General features: G+C 34.2%; 1 protein-coding gene across 1 annotated transcript in view; it reads left to right on the forward strand.

The window, feature by feature from the left end:
• LOC134697542 (ankyrin repeat and KH domain-containing protein 1-like) overlaps nucleotides 1–24,862 on the forward strand; it is a 95,685-nt gene that overhangs the window by 13,170 nt on the left and 57,653 nt on the right. The window contains exons 2-4 of the mRNA XM_063559822.1: nucleotides 91–154; nucleotides 847–890; nucleotides 7,531–7,596. Of these exons, the coding sequence (XP_063415892.1) occupies nucleotides 91–154; nucleotides 847–890; nucleotides 7,531–7,596 (174 nt within the window). The remainder of the gene's footprint in view (nucleotides 1–90; nucleotides 155–846; nucleotides 891–7,530; nucleotides 7,597–24,862) is intronic.

Consider the following 24,862-nt stretch of genomic DNA (forward strand, 5'->3'; position numbering starts at 1 on the left):
GAAGAATATCCAGTATAAAACTCAAGGAAAGCAAAATGTAAAACAACAAATTTCAACAATTGAATAATTAAATGTTGATTTCCTTTTCAGACTACGAATGTATATCAATACATGTATCAGATGTGAATTATAGCTGCCAACAATCATATAATGGGTAAATAACAGTTTTCTTAAACTAATTTTTATTGTTTCTACATTATCGAGATTTCGTTTTTTATTACATAATTATGTGGGTTTTTTTTATTTGAAGGTCTCCTCCCTATACAAATGTATCTGAGGTATAAACAGAATTAAGAATTTTAATTATTAACTCAAACAAAAGAAACCATATAAAAGATATTTTTATTAGGGATTACCAAAATTAAAAAAAAAAAAAGTCAAATTGTACCTATCACTATAATAACACTTTATAGAACGCAGGATCATAGAACGATATATTACAGTCGTCATCACTATGCTACGTCTGAAAGTCTATCGTAAGAAGTTCGTCGAGAAAAATTGACCTTAGTCGCATTCTTAACTGAATCCTTCGACAAAAAAACAACCCGTCTAAAATGGAAAATCTAGAATATATCAACCTTTTATATATTCCATATGTAGATGCTGCTAGGAATTGGATACTTTACACAGAGATTTAACAACGCAATAATAAGTCACTTATTTTAACTGAAGTTTAGTTTTAATTTAAGCCGACTTGCACTGTTTATGTTAATATAAAACAAATCATTAAAAGAGTACCTGACATGAGCAAAAAGGGAGATCTAGCCTGACAAACTAAATCTAAAACCCTTTATAAAGATATTCTTTCGTATCGCGTTCTTCAATTTTGTATACTTATTCTTTCAGCGAAAAAAGTGTTTCCGACATTGAACTGCCTTTTGTTCAGAAAGGTAAGGTGTATTCAAGTTTACTGTTCTACCGCGCAATTTTGTAGTTATCTTCTTTATTTTACCATAAACATCGCCATTAGTTAAATCTGCGGAGTGATATATATATAGATTATACCACTGTATCGAGTGTAATACGATATTTCTCCACTCGAGACATTAAATATTTAAAATATAACTGTCGAGAGTGGGAAAATATCATATAACACGAGATTTGGTAATGAAATCTGTTTCTCTAATGATTTTCAAACAGTATACAGGCAAACTTATTCCTTCTTTACGAATGACTTGTAAAAATATGCGTTCTTTCTATGTGAAGTCATCAGGCATGGTCGCCTTTTTTCATGCCGTCACAACAGGAAATTCAAAAGAAATCAAGAAAATGCGACGTCATAATCGGATTTTAACCAAATGAATGATGAACTGAGATCAAACGAATAAGGGGGTCTCATTGGGGGGTTTCGATCCCGGATCCCGCTTACTGTTTTGTCAGATTCTCATTTTTTGTCATTTCCCGGGTCCCGCAAGACATCATTTCCCGTTTTCACGACACAATAATTTGACTTTCACGTGTCACGCTTACAAAAAATCGACAATCCCGCGTCACGCTTAGACCCCAATGAGACCCACGAATAACACGTTGATTTCATTTGTTTATACAATGGGTGCAGAAAGGGATAAATTCACGAAGAATTACAGAAATTAATTAATCATTTACTTAGACTAAATAAAATATAATTTTTACTGTATGATAATAGCATTTAATTAACGTAAATTCCATATTTATCAAATTAGCGTTTAGCAAATTCCTGAAAATATACCTCAATGCTACCCTTTCTGTGAAACAAACATAATAAAGTAGTGAACAAAACAATTATTTAGATATCAAAAAGTAGTGAACAAAACAATTATTTGGATATCAAAAAGTATATTGTGTAAAATATTTAAGAAAAATGAAATAAAATAAAAAATAAATAAATGCATTTTTTTAAAGTTTCAAACATTATATAGAAAGTTTTTTTTTAAAAGTTATCTTTTCCAAACAGTGTTCATTATGTATATTGTTGATTTATTTTCGATTCGTACATTTTAAAATGTTTTTCTTCTCTGTTCAGGCATATGATAGAAAGATGTCATATCGAATGTACTAAATTTGGGGTCCGAGGTCGGTGAACTTTTCAGTCTTTGAACTTCTATTTGGGAACCACGTAAAAGGATCAATATATGAATCTGTTATTTTTCTCCACTGTTGAAGCATATGATAAAAAGATCACCAAAAAACTCATATCAAGTACATGTCCTTTTATATATCTCACATGATATTAAGTAAGCGGGGGAATAACTTTTGTCATATTGACACATTTCCCATTTATTTGTTGGTGCATTATTATCTTATTAAAGTATACGATTTCTTTTTTATCATTAAGAAATATATATGCCAAATCTCAATATGAAAAAAACAAAGTTATTTCATAAAACAGAGTGCATTAAATCTTCCAATGTGTAAAACAACTGAAGTTTCCACATAGGAGCATGACATGTGCCACCTTCATAAAGAGCAGGATCTGCTTACAATTAATGTATAATTTTCGTCATAAAATTTACAGAGAAGAATGAGTTTTCAAAACTTTAAAAACTTCCAATTAGAAATAAAAGTAACTTATAAATTTCAACATTCCTTTAGTTTGCATGAAAAAAGATTCATTTCTATTTTAACGGGTGTCACATGTGAAGCTGGATCTGTTTACCCTTCAGGAGCAACTGAGATCACCCACAGGTTTTGATGGCGGTTCAAGCTGCTCAGCTTTAGTTTATACGTTATGTTTTGCGTATAATTGCTTATCTAAATTCTGTTTGTCTTTTCAGTAAATATTTATCAAGGGTACTAGGATCATAATTTAGTATGCCAGATGCGCGTTTCGTCTACATAAGACTCATCAGTGTGTTGTCAGTATATTTTTGACTTGTAAGTTTGAATGTTCTTTGCTATCTTTCGCCCATCTTTTAATGTTTTCAACTATAGTAAATCAGCATACTAAATTAGTGTAAATTCACGACTACTTGAGGAAGAACGAATTTTTAGAGAAGATAGTCTTACTGCAAGCGGCATTATATTAAAGCCGTGTGGACAAATTGATTCTGAAAACCCTTGACTAGAACATGACTACGACTAATTTGGTTAAGGAACTGTGCAAATCGTATATTTAGGTTACTTATAATATCAAATACAAATACAAATACAAATATATTTTTATTGTTAATTAAAGGCGCCCATTACAGGCAGAATAATCACAAGTTAAATTTGGTACAATGGTTAAAAAATGATTACAATTATTTGAATACAATTAAATCAATGATTACAACGAAAAGACAAGAAAGACACACGAATGTGTATTTATAAAATGTATCATGTTTCAACTTTGAAAAATACAGTGATCCTAAAAAATATAGGAAACTGAATTTAAACATCCTGGTTTTTCCCCTGGTGCTTTCATGGTCCTACATTTAAAATGAGAAGCTTTATAAATATCTAAATTATGCCTCGGTCTTTTTACGGTAAATTATATACAGTAAACTCACTAAGTTTCTAATAGTTGTTTTCGAACAACATTTAGATTATTATTAAATTGCTTACTTGATTAATAATGTGACTATCTTCATTGGACATTAGCCAAATAATACCAAACAGTGTACTTCAGTAAAGTAATCGGGTGATATTGGTTTTGTTTAATGAGTAAATTTATCAATATTACGTAAAAATAAAACCCGATTGAAATACAAATGTACCAATGTGATAAATTACTTAGAAAATTGGCCGAAGATATTCCATTCAGTATCGTGTTAATTCGTTACCTTAATTCCAAACAACGTACTTCAGTACTGTATCGGGTGAGAAAAGCATTGTTTAGTGAGTGATTTTGTCAATTTTTTTTGTAAAAAAAAGTGTATTCAAGTTTCTATTCTCATTTCCGTGGTTCTTTATCGGTTTGTTGTCCATACACCATTGCTCCAAGTTGGAATTTCCAAAATAGGTCTTGTTACCATGGAAACAATGCAAAAAGGTCAAAAATTTAAAAAAAAGAATTTTCAGCAAACTGGATGAAACTTTTTACAGGAATGGTAACTGGCATAGGCAGAGTTGGATTTTGCAGTTGGAATTTTCAAAACGGCCGCCGAAACCATGGAAACAGCAAAAATATCAAAAAAATTTATAAGCCACACAAGTTACCAAAATTTCTGAATTCTTGTTTTATCAAACAAATAAAAATTAATCTCGTAGTTAACATCGAAATTATTCCGATCTGTTCCGTTTAGTCAAGATCGCGTTAAAACGTTAAATTTGGCCGCCATTAAAAAAAAATAATCGTACGAGATTTAACGAGAGTGACGAAACTTTTCAGATGGGTCGTCTAGCAAGAGTTATCGTTCTTTGTCCCAAAACGATGCTTCTACCATAAGTGCCAGCATAGCTGGCATATTAAAGTATACGATTTCTTTTTTATCATTAAGAAATATATATGCCAAATCTCAATATGAAAAAAATAAAGTTATTTCATAAAACAGAGTGCATTAAATCTTCCAATGTGTAAAACAACTGAAGTTTCAACATAGGAGCATGACATGTGCCACATTCATAAAGAGCAGGATCTGCTTACAATTAAAGTATAATTTTCGTCATAAAAAGTACAGAGAAGAATGAGTTTTCAGTTGTCTTGATAAAGCATTAAAATCTTTAAAAACTTCCAATTAGAAATAAAAGTAACTTATAAATTTCAACATTCCTTTAGTTTGCATGAAAAAAGATTAATTTCTATGTTAACGGGTGTCACATGTGAAGCTGGATCTGTTTACCCTTCAGGAGCAACTGAGATCACCCACAGGTTTTGATGGTGGTTCAAGCTGCTCAGCTTTAGTTTATACGTTATGTTTTGCGTACAATTGCTTATCTAAATTCTGTTTGTCTTTTCAGTAAAAATTTATCAAGGGGACTAGGATCATAATTTAGTATGCCAGATGCGCGTTTCGTCTACATAAGACTCATCAGTGTGTTGTCAGTATATTTTTGACTTGTGAGTTTGAATGTTCTTTGCTATCTTTCGCCCATCTTTTAATGTTTTCAACTATAGTAAATCAGCATACTAAATGAGTGTAAATTTACGACTACTTGAGGAAGAACGAATTTTTAGAGAAGATACAATGTAGTCTTACTGCAAGCGGCATTATATTTAAAGCCGTGTGGACAAATTGATTTTGAAAACCCTTGACTAGAACATGACTACGACTAATTTGGTTAAGGAACTGTGCAAATCGTATATTTAGGTTACTAATAATATCAAATACAAATACAAATACAAATATATTTTTATTGTTAATTAAAGACGCCCATTACAGGCAGAATAATCACAAGTTAAATTTGGTACAATGATTAAAAAATGATTACAATTATTTGAATACAATTAAATCAATGATTACAACGAAAAGACAAGAAAGACACACGAATGTGTATTTATAAAATGTATCATGTTTCAACTTTGAAAAATACAGTGATCCTAAAAAATATAGGAAACTGAATTTAAACATCCTGGTTTTTCCCCTGGTGCTTTCATGGTCCTACATTTAAAATGAGAAGCTTTATAAATATCTAAATTATGCCTCGGTCTTTTTACGGTAAATTATATACAGTAAACTCACTAAGTTTCTAATAGTTGTTTTCGAACAACATTTAGATTATTATTAAATTGCTTACTTGATTAATAATGTGACTATCTTCATTGGACATTAGCCAAATAATACCAAACAGTGTACTTCAGTAAAGTAATCGGGTGATATTGGTTTTGTTTAATGAGTAAATTTATCAATATTACGTAAAAATAAAACCCGCTTGAAATACAAATGTACCAATGTGATAAATTACTTAGAAAATTGGCCGAAGATATTCCATTCAGTATCGTGTTAATTCGTTACCTTAATTCCAAACAACGTACTTCAGTACTGTATTGGGTGAGAAAAGCATTGTATAGTGAGTGATTTTGTCAATTTTTTTTGTAAAAAAAAGTGTATTCAAGTTTCTATTCTCATTTCCGTGGTTCTTTATCGGTTTGTTGTCCATACACCATTGTTCCATTAGGACTTTTTTACGTTTTCTTTCCATTATAAAATTATAAAAAAGAAATCAACGAAAAAACGACGAAATGCCTTTCCTTAAAAGTTTATTACTTCACAGCCTATCTTAAGAATCAAGGCTAATGTCCCCAGACTTCACGGAATCGTATGAACGACATACTCATGATCATGACATTGTCAAATACATCAAAAACATACATGCAGTTTCATCATGTGACGGTACTGCCAACTATTTCAATTCTTTAGGGGGAAGGTTTTGATCCCGCTAACATGTTTATCCCCGCCTCCTTCTGTATGTATGTGACTGTCCCATGTCACGAGCCTGTTATTCAGTGGCTGTCGTTTGTTGATTTGTAGCATATTTGTTTTTCGTTCATTTTTTAGGCCGTTAGATTTCTCGTTTGGATTGTTTTACATTTGTCATTTCGGCGTCTTTTATAGCTGATTATTCTATATGGGCTTTCCTCATTGTTGAAGGCCGTATGGTGACCTATAATTGTTATTGTTTGTGTCAATTGGTCTCTTGTGGACGTTGTCTCATTAGCAATCATATTCCATCTTCTTTTTTTATATTTATGCTCTAAAATCGTTTATTTTCAATTTATACCTGTTTTTTCTGGCATGTAAACATGTGTGATACTTTATAAAACATGACCCTGTAGATAAAAACCCAAATTTGAAAAAGAAAAGATAATAATATTTATATTTCCGTTTTCCGTTCCGTTTTCTGTTTCCGCCGTTTAGAAACACTACGCAAGGCTTCCTAATTCTTTGGAAATAAAGTAAAAACGTCCGTCTTCTTCTTTGTAACTCTTTGATTTCTACAAATACAAACACAGCACATAGCTGATTAGGAAAATGTCCCCTGATGTTATTATTTTTATACACAGATATTATGGTCTGCAAATTATCAAATCCTATCGAAAGGACCATAAGATATACGGTTCCTCATTTAACTTTGTTGTCAGATTTTGAATTAAGTGTTCATTTCATGTTCTACGCTTTGTATTTTTGAATATTGCAGATCAAGAGAAAGTATATAGATCGACTGCACTAAACATTTACACAAATAAAGAATTGTTGCGCCCGTCCGAGGTCGGGAGCCTCTGGCCTTTGTTAGGCTTGTATTATTTTAATTTTAGTTTCTTGTGTACAATTTGGAAATTAGTATGGCGTTCATTATCACTGAACTAGATATAGGAAGATGTGGTGTGAGTGCCAATGAGACAATTCTCCATCCAAGTAACAATTTAAAAAGTAAACCATTATAGGTTAAAGTACGGCCTTCAACACGGAGCCTTGTTTAGGGGCTAGCTGAAGGTTGCCTCCGGGTGCTGGAATTTCTCGCTACATTGAAGACCTGTTGGTGACCTTCTGCTGTTGTTTTTTTTATATGGTCGGGTTGTTGTCTCTTTGACACATTCCCCATTTCCATTCTCAATTTTTAAGAAGCATACATTGTAAAGAAAGATAACATGATCAAGAAAAGTTGTTCTCTGACCTTTATCATTTTTTTCAGTTTATCAACAGAATGAATCGTGGTCCAGATCAGGTAGAACAGTTATAAGTTACGTTTCCATATCAGGTAATTCTATCTTACTTATAGTGTGATCTCTTTGTCTTTTATAATTGTTGTTTGTTACAAGTAATGGAAGGATTTTACTACAAAGATATAAAGACAAGATACACAAATTTTGGAACGATGTAAGAAATTAACAAGAAGAAATAATTTTTCCTTGAGGAAAAGCTTTATCACGAAAATATGTTAAAAACTTGATATACGTGAATGTTCCTGATTTTCATGGGCTTCAAGTTTGTTACTTATTCCCTATTCCCTATTCGTTACCTATTCCCTATTCCCTATTCGTTACCTATTCGTTACCTATTCCCTATTCCCTATTCGTTACCTATTCGTTACTTATTTGATTTTTAATATCCTTCCCCTTTTTAATTATGGCATGGAATGGTTTAATATGGCTGCCGTTACCAAGGAAACGGCACAAATGTGAAAAAATCAGTTTTTGGTTTTGGTGAACTGTTTGGATATGCTTCAACTCAGAATCATCATATTTTAAAACAATGTAGTCCGGCGGCTACAAGCATATTTCAGACGAATTGTGCACATCCTGTTACAAGCATGAAATTTGGCAAAAACCTTCTTCAACTATTACTCTTTTATTTCAGATATGGAGGCATTTGAAAAAAATGTCTCACTTCCGGTAAAATCCAAAATGGCGGACGTCATACTTAAATCAGCCAAATATCGAAGGCTAGCGTGTAAAAATGTGTTATTATCATGCTACTATCATAATATTTGGTACAGACCTTTTTTTAACTACTTTTGGATAAATTAGATAGATAAGATGTCTTCAGAAACCCCACTTCCGGTTAAAATCCAATATGGCGGACATTGTACTTAAATAAGCTTATTTTTTAGGGAGGGTAATTGAAATGTGTTATAACGTATTGCTAATATCATTACATTGTAAAGGATTCTTTCTTTGGTGCTTCTGATGGATACAATGTATAAGACATATGTCTTAAAAACCCTTACTTCTTTAAATATCTAAAATGGCGGACATAGAAATATCATTTTTTTATTCAAATTTTCAACTTTTTTCAAAATGTAAAGAAAATGATTTTATTTTGTGCTGGTCATTAAACTTTTGGCTTAAAGTTATCCCCAAAACCACTTATTCTAGCATGTTGTTAATGTTTAGATATAAAGTTCACACTTCCGGTAAAAATATGACGTAAATTTCAAAGATGAGTTCTCAATCTATTTCCTCGATGTGGAGTTTGGATAGATTGATTAAAACAAAATAAAATCACCATAATACTAAAAAATATTTTAAGTTACTATTATTTGGCCAAGAATACATTTTTATTCACAGTCACCATGACATGCACACATCGCAGTGCATGGGATACCCGATTTTCTACATTAAAAATAACCGCGGTATCCTTTCTTACAGCCACAATGTACAAGATTCTGACAAAATGATGAGGCTTCAAAAAGAGTTTTTAAAAAGCTATCCTCTTTGTCTTCGCCTTGAGTGGGTAGCATAAGAGCCAATCCCAAGCTCGTCTCCCTAAAAACCTACCTAAGTATATGGCATGATTTACATGCTGGAAAAGACATGACCAAGTTGAGGGATAGCATCAAAAAGCCTTCCCTTTTGCGCAAATAGTTATTTTTTTGCTTCGTTAACAATGTTATACCCACTTTTTAAGCTTGTGCGATCTTACAGTAAAACCCCGGTGATTTAGTCTGATTAATCATCTTTCTTTTTGTTAAAGTCACATCTTCAAATGCAATCAATGTTTCCTACATAGTCTTTTTTTCCCTTTCAAGCAAAGAGAGAACCATATCACAACAGGTAAAGGCATGGATAACAATAAGTGGGTCAGATCACTCAGATCACTCATTGCCTAGTGCATTTCAAAGGCCATTGATAGATATATATTAATCCACAAGTCTTTTGCCCTCCCAAACACTATCTATAGTTAGTCTACCCCTATGTGACAGAATAGCGAAACAGTAATGACAGCATCTTCATTAACGACTGTTCGAATCATGACTCGTTTAAGTTCGTGTTTGACTGCATCAGACACATGCACCATGATTTTAGTGTCTGCCTCTGAATGTGAACTTGGTGGTGAACTTGAAATACATCACGTGGTGGATAAGATAGAATATCCTGACCATTTGTTGCTATAACTACCAGACGCATCCAAGACTTCATCCACTCGTATTTCAGTTTCAAGGTATTTTATTAAGGTAAGGACATAATACCCAATCAGCATACTCGTTAGGCCGCAATTCACAATCGGAGAGCTGATTTCCAACATTTACAAAGACTGTGGTATTGTTTCTCACATCGTTAAATTCCAAAAACACATATTTTCTTGCCTTGTTAACCAAATCTGTTTCTTTTTTACGATCTTACAACAAAACCACGTATTGTTTTCAATGACATTAAACTTATCAAATCCATATTGGTCAATCATCATTATTAATGCTATAGTCACATCTTCAAACTCCATTAATGTCACCAACGCAGTTCCTTTTCCAGCAAACGTGTTATCTTTTAATGCCTAGTGCATTTGAAAGGTCATTGATTAATATATATCTTATACTTTTCCCCTTCCAAATGCAAACCAAAGTTTGTCTGCCCCTATGTCACGGAATAGCGAAACAGCAATCACATCAGCATCTGTTTGAGTCATGACTCATTTAAGTCTGTGTTTCACCGCATCAGACACATCGATCTTGATTCTAGTGTCAGCCTCTTCGTGTAAACATGGTGCTAAACTTGAAACATCATCAAGTGTTGGATAACACTGAACATCCTGAGCATTTGTTGCTTCAACTACCTTGTACTCAAAATTGTATTGAGCAAGCTGCTGTGAATGAAAACTTAAAAGTTCTTTCTTACTGTCGTCATCTCTCAGAAAACTTTGCCAATTTTGAGGATGTTTTTAATCCTGGATTCGTCTGTGTATTCCCTTTCCCCTAAATGTTGCTCTGCTTCTTTTAGAAGCTTTCAAACTACCAGTATTGCCTATGTTCACATCTGACACTACATCCACTGTTGTTACAGTTTAAAAGTGTTTCCGAACGAGTATGATGATTGGGTATTATGTCCTCACCTTAACAAAATACCTTGAAACTGTAACAAGAGTGGATGAAGTCTTTGATGAGTATGGAAGTTGTAGCAACAAATGCTCAGGATATTCTATCTTATCCACCACGTGATGTATTTTAAGTGTAGCACCATGTTCACATAAAGAGACTGACACTTAAATCATGGTGCATGTGTCTGATGCAGTGAAACACGAACTTAAACGAGTCATGATGAACAGTCACTGATGATGCTGTCAATACTATTTCGCTATTCTGTTACATAGGGGCAGACAAACTTTGGATTGTGTTTGGGAGGGCAAAAATCTTTGGATTAATATCTATCAATGGCCTTTCAAATGCACTAGGCAATGAGTGATCACACACACCTATTTCTGACCCATACCTTTACCGGTTGTGATACGGTTCTCTCTTTGCTTTAAAAGGAAAAAAAGACTGTGTGGGAGACATTGATGGTATTTCAAGATGTGACTTTAACATTAAGAATGATGATTGATCAGCCTTGGCACCGGGGTTTTACTGTAAGATCGCACAAACTTATCAGATGTAACTTACATGATTAACGAAGTTCAAGCAAGAAAGACAATTTTTTAACAAAATGGAAAGCTCATTATAAGTGAGGCTATTCCCACGACTTGACCTAGTCTTTTCAAGCATGTGCTTAGTGAGACAAGCTTGAGATTGACTCTTATGCTACCTAGTCTAGTTATTAATGGAATGGGAAGAGACAAAGGGGGTCCCTTTAAAAAAAATCTTTCTGAGACCTCATCATTTTTTCAGAAGCTTGTACAGGTTTGTACATTATGGATGTAAAAAAGGATGCCGCGGTTATTTTTAATGTAGAAAACCGGGTATACCATGCACTGCGATGTGTGCATGTGGTGGTGACTGTGAATAAACATGTATTCTTGGCCAAATAGTAGTAATTTTAAATATTTTTTAATACTATAGTGATTTTGTTTTGTTTTAATCAATCTATCCAAAACTCTACATCGAATAAATAGATTGAGAACTCATCTTTGAAATTTACGTCATATTTTTACCGGAAGTGTCACCTTTATATCTTAACATTTACAACATGCTAGAATAAGTGGTTTTTGGGATAACTTAAAGCCAAAAGTTTAATGACCAACATAAAATGAAATCAATTTCTTTTCTTTTGAAAATAGTTGAAATTTGAATAAGTAAATGATATTTCTATGTCTCCCATTTTGGTTATTACCGGAAGTAAGTGTTTTTCTAGACATATGTCTTATACATTCTAGCCATCAGAAGCACCAAAGAAAGGTTCCTTCACAATGTAATGATAGTACCAATACGTTAAAACACATTTCAATTACCCTCCCTAAAAAATGAGCTTATTTAAGTACAATGTCCGCCATGTTTGATTTTAACCGGAAGTGGGGTTTCTGAAGACATCTTATCTATCTAATTTATCCAAAAGTAGTAAAAAACAAAGGTCTGTACCAAATATTATGATAGTAGCATGATAATAACACATTTTTACACGCTAGCCTTCAATATTGGGCTGATTTAAGTATGACGTCCGCCATTTTGGATTTTACCGGAAGTGAGACATTTTTTTCAAATGCCTCCCTATCTGAAATAGAAGAGTAATAGTTAAGGAAGGTATATGCCAAATTTCATGCTTGTAACAGGATGTGCACAATTTTTCACAAAGCCGCCGGACTATAGGTGCCCACTTTATACAGGTGATGGATGATTTTGGCGATCAGTGGAACTACTATGTTGCCAGGGAAACTACCCCAAAATTTTCAAAATTCTCAAAATGCTCAAAACTTCATGAAAGTTCACAGTGATGATTAGCAACATTGGAAGATGTGGCATTTGGAGTTGGAATTTCCAAAATAGGTCTTGTTACCATGGAAACAATGCAAAAAGGTCAAAAATAAAAAAAAAAGAATTTTCAGCAAACTGGATGAAACTTTTTACAGGAATGGTAACTGGCATAGGCAGAGTTGGATTTTGCAGTTGGAATTTTCAAAACGGCCGCCGAAACCATGGAAACAGCAAAAATTTCCAAAAAATTTAAATGTTCAAACTTATGGAACTTTGTAAAAATGTTACTAGACTTCTGTAGATGCTCTCTTTGACTTTGGAATTGTCAAAATGGCTGCCGCTCACCTGGCAATAGGGGGAAGGGTGCCATCCGTTATTGCTAGCCATTACAAATCTAGTTGTTAATACGCTTATATCTGGTAATAGTTCTAAATTTGTTGAGGTAAAATGATCTTTTTATGACCTATTTATATGTGTTTGTGCTCAACCGATCCTTTTACTTCATGTTCGATACGCATTTGTTCCTTATTTGTTTTTTATACGTTCTACCTTCTAACTGCTTTATGTCCGTATGTTTGAAGACGGATCTTGGTTCGACGGGATGAAATCACCGTGTTAGCGCTTGCATAAAAAAGAAGATGTGGTATGATACCCAATGAGACAACACTCCACAATAAACCAAAATGACACAGATATTATCAACTATAGGTCACTGTACGGCCTTCAACAATGAGCATAGCCCAAATCGTGTAGTCACCTATAAAAGTCCCAGACATGACAACCTCACACAATTCAAACAACAAAACTGACGGCCGTATTTCATATACAAAAAAATAAACGGACAACAAATAAGTAACACAAAAACATACGATAACTACTTAATTTCAGGCTCTTGTCTAGGGACAGGCACATACTAACATAATTTGGTGGGGTTAAACATGTAAGCAGGGTGTACATCATTTCTGGACATGCTATTACCTTGTTAAATTCGTTCCATCACTCGCTTATTTTTCGCTTGTAATACGTGTATCATACGTTGCACCTTTTAAAACATGATTTTTAATTGGTTTGTTGTCTCTGGTGGTAGATTTGGGTTCTTAAAGGTGATATAACTATATAAGCGCATTTGTACCCGTTCTAGCGTTCGGATAATACCCTGTTAAATATTCGTTACTTATTCGCTTTTAATACGTTTGTTGTACGTTGCACCTTTTAGAAAAGGATTTTCAATTGTGTCCGTGTCTCTGGTGGTAACAATGTGTTCTTATAGATGAAATTACCCTATTAGCGCGCATGACGTACCCGTTCCAGTGCTCGGATAATACCCTCTGACCTTTTCGTTACCTATTCGTTACTTATTTGCTTTTAATACGTTTGTTGTACGTTGCACCTTTTAGAAAAAATATTTTCAATATATTTCATATCTCTGGTGGTAAGAATGTGTTCTTATAGATGAAATACCCCTATTAGCGCATATGTACTCGTTCCAGCGCTCGGATAAAACCCTGTTACCTATTCGTTCCTTATTCGCTTTTAATGCGCGGGGTATACGTTGCACCTTGAAATAAATCGTTTTGTAATTGTTTTCATGTCTCTGGTGGTGAGAATGTGTTCTTATAGATGAAATACCCCTATTAGCGCGTATGAACCATTTACAGCGCTCGGCTAATACCCTGTTACCTATTCGATACTTATTCGTTTATAATACGTTTGTAATACGTTGCAACTTTAAGAAACGGATTTTCAATTGTGTTCATGTCTCTGGTGGTAACAATGTATTCTTAAAAATGAAATAACCCTATTTGCGCCTATGTACCCGTTCCAGCGCTCAGACAACGTATACCCTGCGCATTAAAAGTGAATAAGTAACGAATAAGTAACAGGTTATTTACCGAGCGCTGGAACGGGTGCATGCTCGTTAATAGGGTCATTTCATCTTTAAGAACACATTGTTACCACCAGAGACATGGATCCAATTGAAAATCCTTTTCCAAAAGGTGCAACGTACAACAAACGTATTACAAGTGAATAGGTAACGAAAAGGTAACAGGGTATAAACCGAGCGCTGTAACGAGTACATGCGCGCTAATAGGGTCATTTCATCTCTAAGAACACATTGTTACCACAAGAGACATGAAAACAATTAAAAAACGATTTATTTAAAGGTGCAACGTATATCCCGCGCATTAAAAGCGAATAAGGAGCGAATAAGTAACAGGGTATTAAGGGGGTACCCAACACTATACCCCAAAAAGTTCCTGTCGTTTAATTTTTCTTATTTCTTTTCATTGATAAACTAGGCCAACCTTAACATCTTGTAAATATTTTAAAAGATTTTAACCATAGGTTTAAAAGATTTGGCAACTCAAATATAGCATCTTTTACATACTAATATGGGCCAAATTTGGAAGTTTCAGAAATATGGGTACAGGGTTGAATTTGTTAAAATTTTAAAAATTTGATCCTAAATTGACAATAGCATAACTTATAATGAGGTGAATATCAGTTTTTTTTATTCCGGATTAAAAAAAAATCCAGAACTTCAGAAGTGGGTATCAGAATCAGCACCGAAAAATAAATGCAGTGCTTCAAGTATTTGAAGAAGAAATTTTTTTTTGAAAAAAAATGTGTCGTTTAATTTTTTCATAAAACTAAGCATTTGGAGTGCTATACTAGTCGGTTGTTCTTGCAATTTTTTTTTTAAAATTTAACCGTTAGTTTTTTTGGTATTTAAGTTTAAATTACGCCCCACCCTCAAATTGGTTCATTAAATCAGAGCCAAATCTATTTAAAAAGTACATAATGGCCATAATTTTTTTTTCTTTTGAACTAGGCCTATGCTATTTGGCATGTGGATGTATCATCACAGGATTAAGTGTCTTGCATCATGATGACCTTTTTGTGACCATCAAATGTGACCTCAAGGTCAGCTTTATGTTGTTGGTTTTTTTGCGTGAAAAAAACACAACCATGTAGGCCATAAATTCTTCACCTTTTGACCTAGGCCTTAGTAAGGCCCTTAAATCTTTGGCATGTGGATGTATTATCATGAGATGGTGTGCCTTCTTAATATTTTGACCTTCATGTGACCTTGAACTTTGACCTCAAGGACAATAATTGTGTTTTTTTGTAAGAAACACTTGAACGGGCCTTTACTTTTATGTAGTTATGAATTCATATTTATTTTTAAAAATTATATTACACAAGCTGTAATCGACCATATAATAATATAGACACATTTTATGGCATGTCAACCCATTCAATGCACACAGAATACATAATGGACATGAAGTCACACACAATTTTTGAAAAAAGGAATCGTTTTTTATCGAAGCGCAGTGTACGTACTTAATTAACTACTCAACAGACAGCAAAGTGAAAACTTCCTGGGAATCAAACAGTAGGAGGAGTTATGCCTAATAACTATATACCAATAATGGGACGGACGAAAGGACAGATGGACGGGTAAAACAATACCCCCCCCCCCCCCCCCCCCCCCCCCACCCCCTCATTCCCCCGACTTTCAGTTGCAGGGGCAAAAAAAAGAACTGTTTTTTGATTTGAGATACGAGCTGTTGAAATTAAAAGCATGACACGCCATAATTATACATGATACATAGGGACAGTGCGGAAGCTTTAAACATGTTAAGGTTGGAAGATGCTTTACATGATCTTGATTGTCAATTTTTTGATCTACAGATTCAAAAATATACAATTCAAAACTTAACGACAAAAACCATTGATGCAAAAAAACACGGCTCATGAGAGATGAAATAGAGCTGACTGTGCTAAATCCTTATTCTGTGAAATCAAGTTCGTTAAACATAGATTTTTTTTAGTATTTCTGCAGAGGTTAGGGACGACATCAAAAAATCGATGTAGGAAAAAAACAACTAAATCAATTGCAAACAATTTTGGGGTGGAAAAGGGAAAAGGGGGAGGGGGTAACATTGCTGCAAGTTTTGTTAATTTTAAATCGATTTTACACATAACAATATCGGTAAATAATTTTTTCCCAAATTAAGTTAAGAAGAGGGGGCAGTGAAAAAACTATGTGAATTAAGTTTTTATCTTATATTGAACTTTTGATGTTCTCTCTCATGAAAAATAGACACAACTGGTTTTTAGGTACAAGCACGGCAGTTACAAGTTTAACATTATTTTTGGGGCCCTTATTATTATAGAGAATGATTACTCTATTCAGTAATAATTTGAAATGAGACTTGAGAAGAAACATTTTTACTTGTAACTTGCAATAACACCACACTTTCGTTTTATATTTATTTCAAAATTGCATTTGATCAAAAATATCGGAAAGATACACAAACATGACAAAAGCACAACAAAAGAAAAATAACAAATTTGCTATCCCTTTGAAATTTAAATTTGATAAAGCGAAAATGTAATGTTCTATTTATATCATACATGTGTAGTTTTAGTTTGAACTATGATTCTAAATATAGAATTTACTTTTCCTAAAATTGCGGACGGAATAGAAGACACCCGTTAATTTTCTACACCTCATAGTCCAAATAATTATGACATCTTGAAAGGCTATTATATTTTTTTTCTTTGACGCCTTACATCGACGATGTAAAGCGTCAAAGAAAACAATTATAATAGCCTTTCAAAACGTCATAATTATTTGGACTATACACCTCAGTGTCAGGATAAAGGTTGGAAAGATACTAGAAAGTAAAACTTTTTATTAATATGAATTATGAAACAAAAAAATTGTGTAGAGTTTTTTGGACTGTACAATCAGACGTTTTTTTCTTCTTTGTCTCTTTGACTTTGTTCCGTAATATGTAAATGATGTAAATGGTGCACTGGTGGTTGATTTTCCCCCTCGGTAGCTTCTTACTTTTTACATGAATATATTAAAATCATGCAATAAAATATTCAATTACACTTCAAAATATATGACAGCAATTATCAAATTATAAATTATTCGTAACCTATTTTTACATTGCTACGGGTATTACGTATACTAAGGCCATAGTTTATTTCATTTAATTTTAAACAAAAAGTATTGTGGAGACAATTTAGTTTTGATTTAATCAATTTGATACGAAGATCTTCTAAAAGAAGCATTGTGTCCATGGATTATTATTTATTTGGTTAACATTTTATTGTCGGAGGGAGCTACCATGCATTTGTGAGGGGGTAGGAGGGGTCCTGATGCCGAAATCCTGAGGTCCCAAAATTAAAATAGATTAAAACCCAGAAATTTGAAAAAGAATTCCTGGATGTCAAAAGGGTCCATCCCTAATTCCCGACCATAAAAACACCCTATCCTAGAGTCCCGATAAAGGTAATATCCACCCTTATTTGAGGAGAAGGGCATGGGGTGGCTTGGATGAAAATTGAAAAAAGCAAGACAGGCTTTAGAACAAACAAATGCAGGATGAGTTATTTGGCATAACAAGCAGAATGACAATTTAGGTAAACAGTAAACTAATGAAAAGTGCAGGTCCGTAAAGAATGAAAAAATCAAAAAAATCCAGGACAACATTTTAAATCCTGGCCCTCCCCCATTTAAAATCAAACGGAAGTATCCGTAGACCTTTGACTTTTTGTACTTTATTCCATTTCATTTAAGACCTGGGAACAGTATATATATATGTTCCAGTTTAAGACCTAGGCATTGCCAAGTAAAATGGTCCTTCCTCTTTCTGTTTCCCTCCTTTTCTAACGTCCTGGTTTTCTTTCAATGGTAAATTTCCCAATATGTCTCATTGAAGATTCATTTATGGAAAATGAGTAACTTTAAATGAATTAAAAGATTAAATGAATAACAAAGGGTGTACATGGTGTACATCTGGTCTTAGCAATAATGTAAACATTCTGATCATGATCTTTTAAAAGCTTGCAAATTGCACACAATTTTAAAACATAGCAAGGACTCAGACTATGAGTAAGAGTTATCTTTCCTTAGGTGTTCTGTACCCCCTTAACCGAGCGCTGGAACGAGTACATATGCGCTTATAGGGGTATTTCATCTATAAGAACACATTATTACCACCAGAGATATGAACTTAATTGAAAATCCTTTTCTAAAAGGTGCAACGTACAACAAACGTATTATAAGTGAATAGGTAACGAAAAGGTAACGAATAGGTAACAGGTTTTTACTGAGCGCTGGAACGGTAACATGCGCGCTAATTGGGTCATTTCATCTATAAGAACACATTATCACCACCAGAGATATGAACTTAATTGAAAATCCTTTTCTAAAAGGTGCAACTTACAACAAACGTATTAAAAGCGAATAAGTAACGTATAGGTAACAGGGTATAAATCGAGCGCTGGAACGGGCACATGCGCGCTTATAGGGTCATTTCATCTCTAAGAACACATTGTTACCACCAGAGACACGGACACAATTGAAAATCCTTTTCTAAAAGGTGCAATGTACAATAAACGAATCATAAGTGAATAGGTAACGAATAGGTAACGAATAGGTAACAGGTTTTTTACTGAGCGCTGGAACGGTAACATGCGCGCTAATAGGGTCATTTCATCTATAAGAACACATTATTACCACCAGAGATATGAACACAATTGAAAATCCTTTTCTAAAAGGTGCAACGTACAACAAACGTATTAAAAGCGAATAAGTAACGAATATTTAACAGGGTATATTATCCCAGCGCTGGAACGGGTACACATGCGCTGATAGAGTTATATCACCTTTAAGAACCCAAATCGACCACCAGAGACAACAAAACAATTAAAAATCATGTTTAAAAAGGTGCAACGTATGATACACGTATTACAAGCGAATTATAAGCGAGTAATGGAACGAATTTAACAAGGTACATGTAATAGCATGCCCTGAAACACCCTGCTTACATGTTTAACCCCACCACATTATGTTAGTATGTGCATGTCCTTAGACAAGAGCCTGAAATTAAGTAGTTATAGTTTGTTTTTGTGTTACTTATTTGTTGTCCGTTTATTTTTATGTATATGAAATACGGCCGTCAGTTTTGTTGTTTGAATTGTGTGAGGTTATCATGTCTGGGCCTTTTATAGGTGACTACACGGTTTTGGCTGTGCTCATTGTTGAAGGCCGTACAGTGACCTATAATTGATAATTTCTGTGTCATTTTGGTCTATTGTGGAGTGTTGTCTCATTGGCAATCATACCACATCTTCTTTTTTATGCAAGCGCTAACACGGTGATTTCATCCCGTCGAACCAAGATCAATCTTCAAACATACGGACATAAAGCAGTTAAAAGGTAGAACGTATAAAAAACAAATAAGGAACAAATGCGTATCGAACATGAAGTAAAAGGATCGGTTGAGCACAAACGCATATAAATAGGTCATAAAAAGATCATTTTACCTCTGAGTCAACAAATTTAGAATTATTACCAGATATAAGCGTATTTTAAAACAACTAGATTTGTAATTGCTAGCAATAACGGATGGCACCCTTCCCCCTATTGCCAGGTGAGCGGCAGCCATTTTGACAATTCCAAAGTCAAAGAGAGCATCTAGAAACATTTTTGCAAAGTTTCATTAAGTTTGAACATTTTAATTTTTTGATATTTTTGCTGTTTACATGGTTACGGCGGCCATTTTGAAAATTCCAACTTCAAAATCCAACTCTGCCTATGCCAGTTACCATTCCTGTAAAGTTTCATCAAGTTTGCTGAAAATTCTTATTTTTGAAATTTTTGACCTTTTTGCATTGTTTCCATGGTAACAAGACCTATTTTGGAAATTCCAACTCCAAATGCCACATCTTCCAATGTTGCTTATCATTACTGTGAACTTTCATGAATTTTTGAGCATTTTGAGAATTTTTAAAATTTTGGTGTAGTTTCAATGGCAACATCGTAGTTCCAATGATCGCCAAAATCTTCCAACACCTGTATATAGTGGGCACCTACATTGTTTTAAAATATGATGATACTGAGTTGAAGCATATCCAAACAGTTCAACAAAACCAAAAACTGATTTTTTCTTATTTGTGCCGTTTCCATGGTAACGACAGCCACATTAAACCATTCCATGCCATATTAAAAAGGGGGAAGGATATTAAAAATCAAATAAGTACCGAATAGGTAACGAATAGGGAATATGGAATAGGTAACGAATAGGTAACGAATAGGGAATAGGGAATAGGTAACGAATAGGTAACGAATAGGGAATAGGGAATAGGTAACGAATAGGTAACGAATAGGTAATAGGTAACGAATAGGGAATAGGGAATAAGTAACCAACTTGACGCCCATCTGATTTTCGTATTTTTAAAGTAGCAGTTCCACTTAAAATCATGCAAGGGTGTTACATCGATATTGTAGGATATCAATCTTCTATGAAGTGGTGGACAGGGGGAGAGGGGTGAGAGAAAGGAGAAAAGGGGCAGAAGGAGAAAAGGGGCAAAAAAGGAGACAAAAATGTTTATTAAAATTATCAAAGTAGAAAACGGTGGATTGGACCTGGGTTTGTGACTAGCCAAACCTCTTACTTGAATGACAGTCGCAGAAAATCCCCCAAAACGGCATATTAACGAAAAACAAATTCCGCACGTCGTCACTTATATTCATTACGATCTCTTATATATGGAGAAAGACTATAAACTACTGCAACAGTTTCCCGGATTTTATTGTGAGCCCGTGTATGTTTACAGGCACATGTTTTTTTTAAAGATAAACTGCTTCAAAGTTGACCGATATGCATAGAATTTGGCAGAAAAAAGGATGGCATTACTTTATGTAGAGTAACGTGTTTTTTTTTTACTGAGAGGTATATGTATTGAAAAAGTATATAACGGGATCTGAATGGTGTATGTCATTTTGTTTTCATTTCCCCTGTTTGGTTTCGTAAATTTCCTATTAATTCAACCGATTTAGTTATGGCACCCTCAACGGAGTTGGGGTGACGTATTGTTATTCATCGATTCTTTTTATGGCACCCTCAACGGAGTTGGGGTGACATATTGTTATTCTACGTTTCTTTTTTTTCTTATTTTTTTATGGCACCCTCAACGGAGTTGGGGTGACATATTGTTATTCTACGTTTCTTTTTATGGCACCCTCAACGGAGTTGGGGTGACGTATTGTTATTCTACGTTTCTTTTTTTTCTTATTATTTTTCTTGCAACAAATTTTGTCCGCGCGAGTTCTTGGAATCCAATGGACCAATGTTGATGGAACTCTACTATAATGGAGACCCCCATGTGAAGTTGTGCACCTTGCTATGGAATGGTAAAAAATGGCCACCGTTTCCATGGAAACTGCACAATTGTGAAAAAATCTAAATTTTGATTTTGGTGAACTATTTGAATACTAATTAACTCAGAATCATTATATTTTAATACAATGTAGGTGCCCACTATATACAGGTGTTGGATGATTTTGGCACTCATTGGAACTACTATGTTGCCATGGAAACTACTCCAAAAAATTAAAAAATCTCAAAATGTTCCAAACTTAATGAAACTTCACAGTAACGATGAGCAACATTGGAAGATGTGCAATTTGGTGTTGGAATTACCAAAACCGCTGTTGTTACCATGGAAACAATGCAAAAAGGTCAACACTTTGAATTTTCACAGAACATTCTGGAACATCAATGTTTAATTTATTCTAGAGACATTAAATGGTATATGATTGTGGAGGGAAAAAATTGCAGCGGGGGTTTGACTTTGGAATATTCAAAATGGCCACCGTTACCATGGAAACAGCAAAAATACAAAAAACTTCAAAATGCTTCAAATTTATTGAAACTTATAACAAATGTTGCTCAGCTAATGTAGACTTGTTTTTTGAGTTTGGAATTTCCAAAATGGCCGCCGTTACCATGGCTATCGCTCACCTGGCAATGGGGGGAAGGGTGCCATCCGCTATTGCTTGCAATCGCAAATCTAGTTTTTCTTATTTTTCTTCCACACATTTTTGTCCAGGCGATTTCTCGAAATCCAATGGACCAATGTTGATGGAACTCTACTATAGTGAGGACCCCCAGATCAAGTTGTGCACGAAGCATGGAATGGTTCAAGATGACTACCGTTTCCATGGAAACAGAACAAATGTAAAAAAATCAATTTTTTTGTTTTGGTGAACTGTTTGGATATGCTTGAACTCGGAATCATTATATTTTAATACAATGTAGGTGCCCACTATACACAGGTGTTGGATGATTTTGGCACTCATTGGAACTACTATGTTGCCATGGGAACAACACCAAAAATTTCAAAATTCTCAAAATGCTCCAAACTTCAGGAAACTTCACAGTAATGATGAGCAACATTGGAAGATGTGGAATTTGGCGTTGGAATTTCCAAAATATCTCTTGTTACCATGGAAACAATGCAAAAAGGTCAAAACTTTGAATTTTCACAGAACATTCCAGAACATCAATGTTAAATTTATTCTAGAGACATAAAATGGTATATGATTATGGAGGGAAACAATTGCAGCGGGGGTTTGACTTTGGAATATTCAAAATGGCCGCCGTTACCATGGAAACAGCAAAAATATGAAAAACTTCAAAATGCTTTAAATTTAATAAAACTTATAACAAATGTTGCCTAGCTTATGTAGAATTGACTTTTGAGTTTGGAATTTTCAAAATGGCCGCCGTTACCATGGAAACAGCAAAAATATCTAAAATTTCAAAATGCTTCCAACTTAATGAAACTTTGCAAAAATGTCACTAGACATCTGTAGATGCAGTATTTGACTTTGGAATTTTCAAACTGGCTGCCGCTCACCTGGCAATCGGGGAAGGGTGCCATCCGTCATTGCTAGCAATTACAAATCTAGTTATGGCACCCTCAACGGAGTTGGGGTGACATCTTGTTATTCTACGTTTCTTTTTTTATGTCACCCTGACGGAGGTCGGGTGACATATTGTTATTGTACGATTCTTTTTTTTATTATTATTCCACACTTTTTTGTCCAGACTATTTCTGAGAAAAGGATGGACCAATTGTTATGGAACTTTACCAAAATGTTAAAGACCATGTGCAGAAGTGCAGTCGAGGGTTGGCATATCCAACATGGCTGCCGTTGTCAAGGAAACAGAAAGAATGTAAAAATGTAATAGAACATTCTAGAACATTGGCGTTAAAGTAAATCTACGACCATTAAATGTTATATAATGGTATTATATTATGGCGAGCACAATATAAAGCAGCAGTGTGACTTTGGAATTTTCAAATGTTGCCATGGAAACTGTGCAAAAAAAGCAAAATTTTGAAAATTCTTCAAATCTGTATGAAACGTTACAGAAATGTTAACTTGTTAATCTAGATGCGGCTTTCAACTTTGGAAATTCCAAAATGGCTGCCGTTACCATGGCTGCTGTTTAGTGGCAATTGGTGGACCAGGGTGACATCCGCTATTGCTTGCAATGGCAATTCTAGTTTCTTTTTCTTTTTATTCTTCCACACATTTTGTCCATGCTATTTCTCGGAATTGGCTTGAACAATATTGATGAAACTATGCCATAATGTAGTCCACTATCTGAAATTGTGCAAACGGGGTATGGCACCGTCAAGATGGCTGCCGTTACCATGGAAACGAAACAAATGTGAAAAAATCCAGTTTTTTGTTTTGGTGAACTATTTGGATACTATTTAACTCAGAATCATTATATTTTAATACAATGTAGGTGCCCACTATATACAGGTTTTGGATGATTTTGGCACTCACTGGAACTACTATGTTGCCATGGAAACTACTCCAAAAAATTCGAAAATCTCAAAATGTTCCAAACTTAATGAAACTTCATAGTAACGATGAGCAACATTGGAAGATGTGGAATTTGGCGTTGGAATTTCCAAAATCGCTGTTGTTACCATGGAAACAATGCAAAAAGGTCAAAACTTTGAATTTTCACAGAACATTCTAGAACATCAATGTTTAATTTATTCTAGAGACATTAAATGGTATATGATTGTGGAGGGAAAAAATTGCAGTGGGGGTTTGACTTTGGAATATTCAAAATGGCCGCCGTTACCATGGAAACAATGCAAAAATACAAAAAACTTCAAAATGCTTCAAATTTATTTAAACTTATAACAAATGTTGCAGAGCTAATGTAGACTTGACTTTTGAGTTTGGAATTTTCAAAATGGCCGCCGTTACCATGGAAACAGCAAAAATACAAAAAACTTCAAAATGCTTCAAATTTATTGAAACTTATAACAAATGTTGCTCAGCTAATGTAGACTTCACTTTTGAGTTTGGAATTTCCAAAATGGTCGCCGTTACCATGGCTACTGCTCACCTGGCAATAGGGGAAGGGTGCCATCCGCTATTGCTTGCAATGGCAAATCTAGTTATGGCACCCTCAACGGAGTTGGGGTGACATATTGTTATTCTACGTTTCTTTTTTTTCTTATTTTTCTTTTTCTTCTTCCACACATTTTGTCCGTCGTGTTT

The sequence above is a fragment of the Mytilus trossulus genome, chromosome 14, assembly GCF_036588685.1.
Source record: "Mytilus trossulus isolate FHL-02 chromosome 14, PNRI_Mtr1.1.1.hap1, whole genome shotgun sequence".
NCBI lineage: Eukaryota > Metazoa > Mollusca > Bivalvia > Mytilida > Mytilidae > Mytilus > Mytilus trossulus.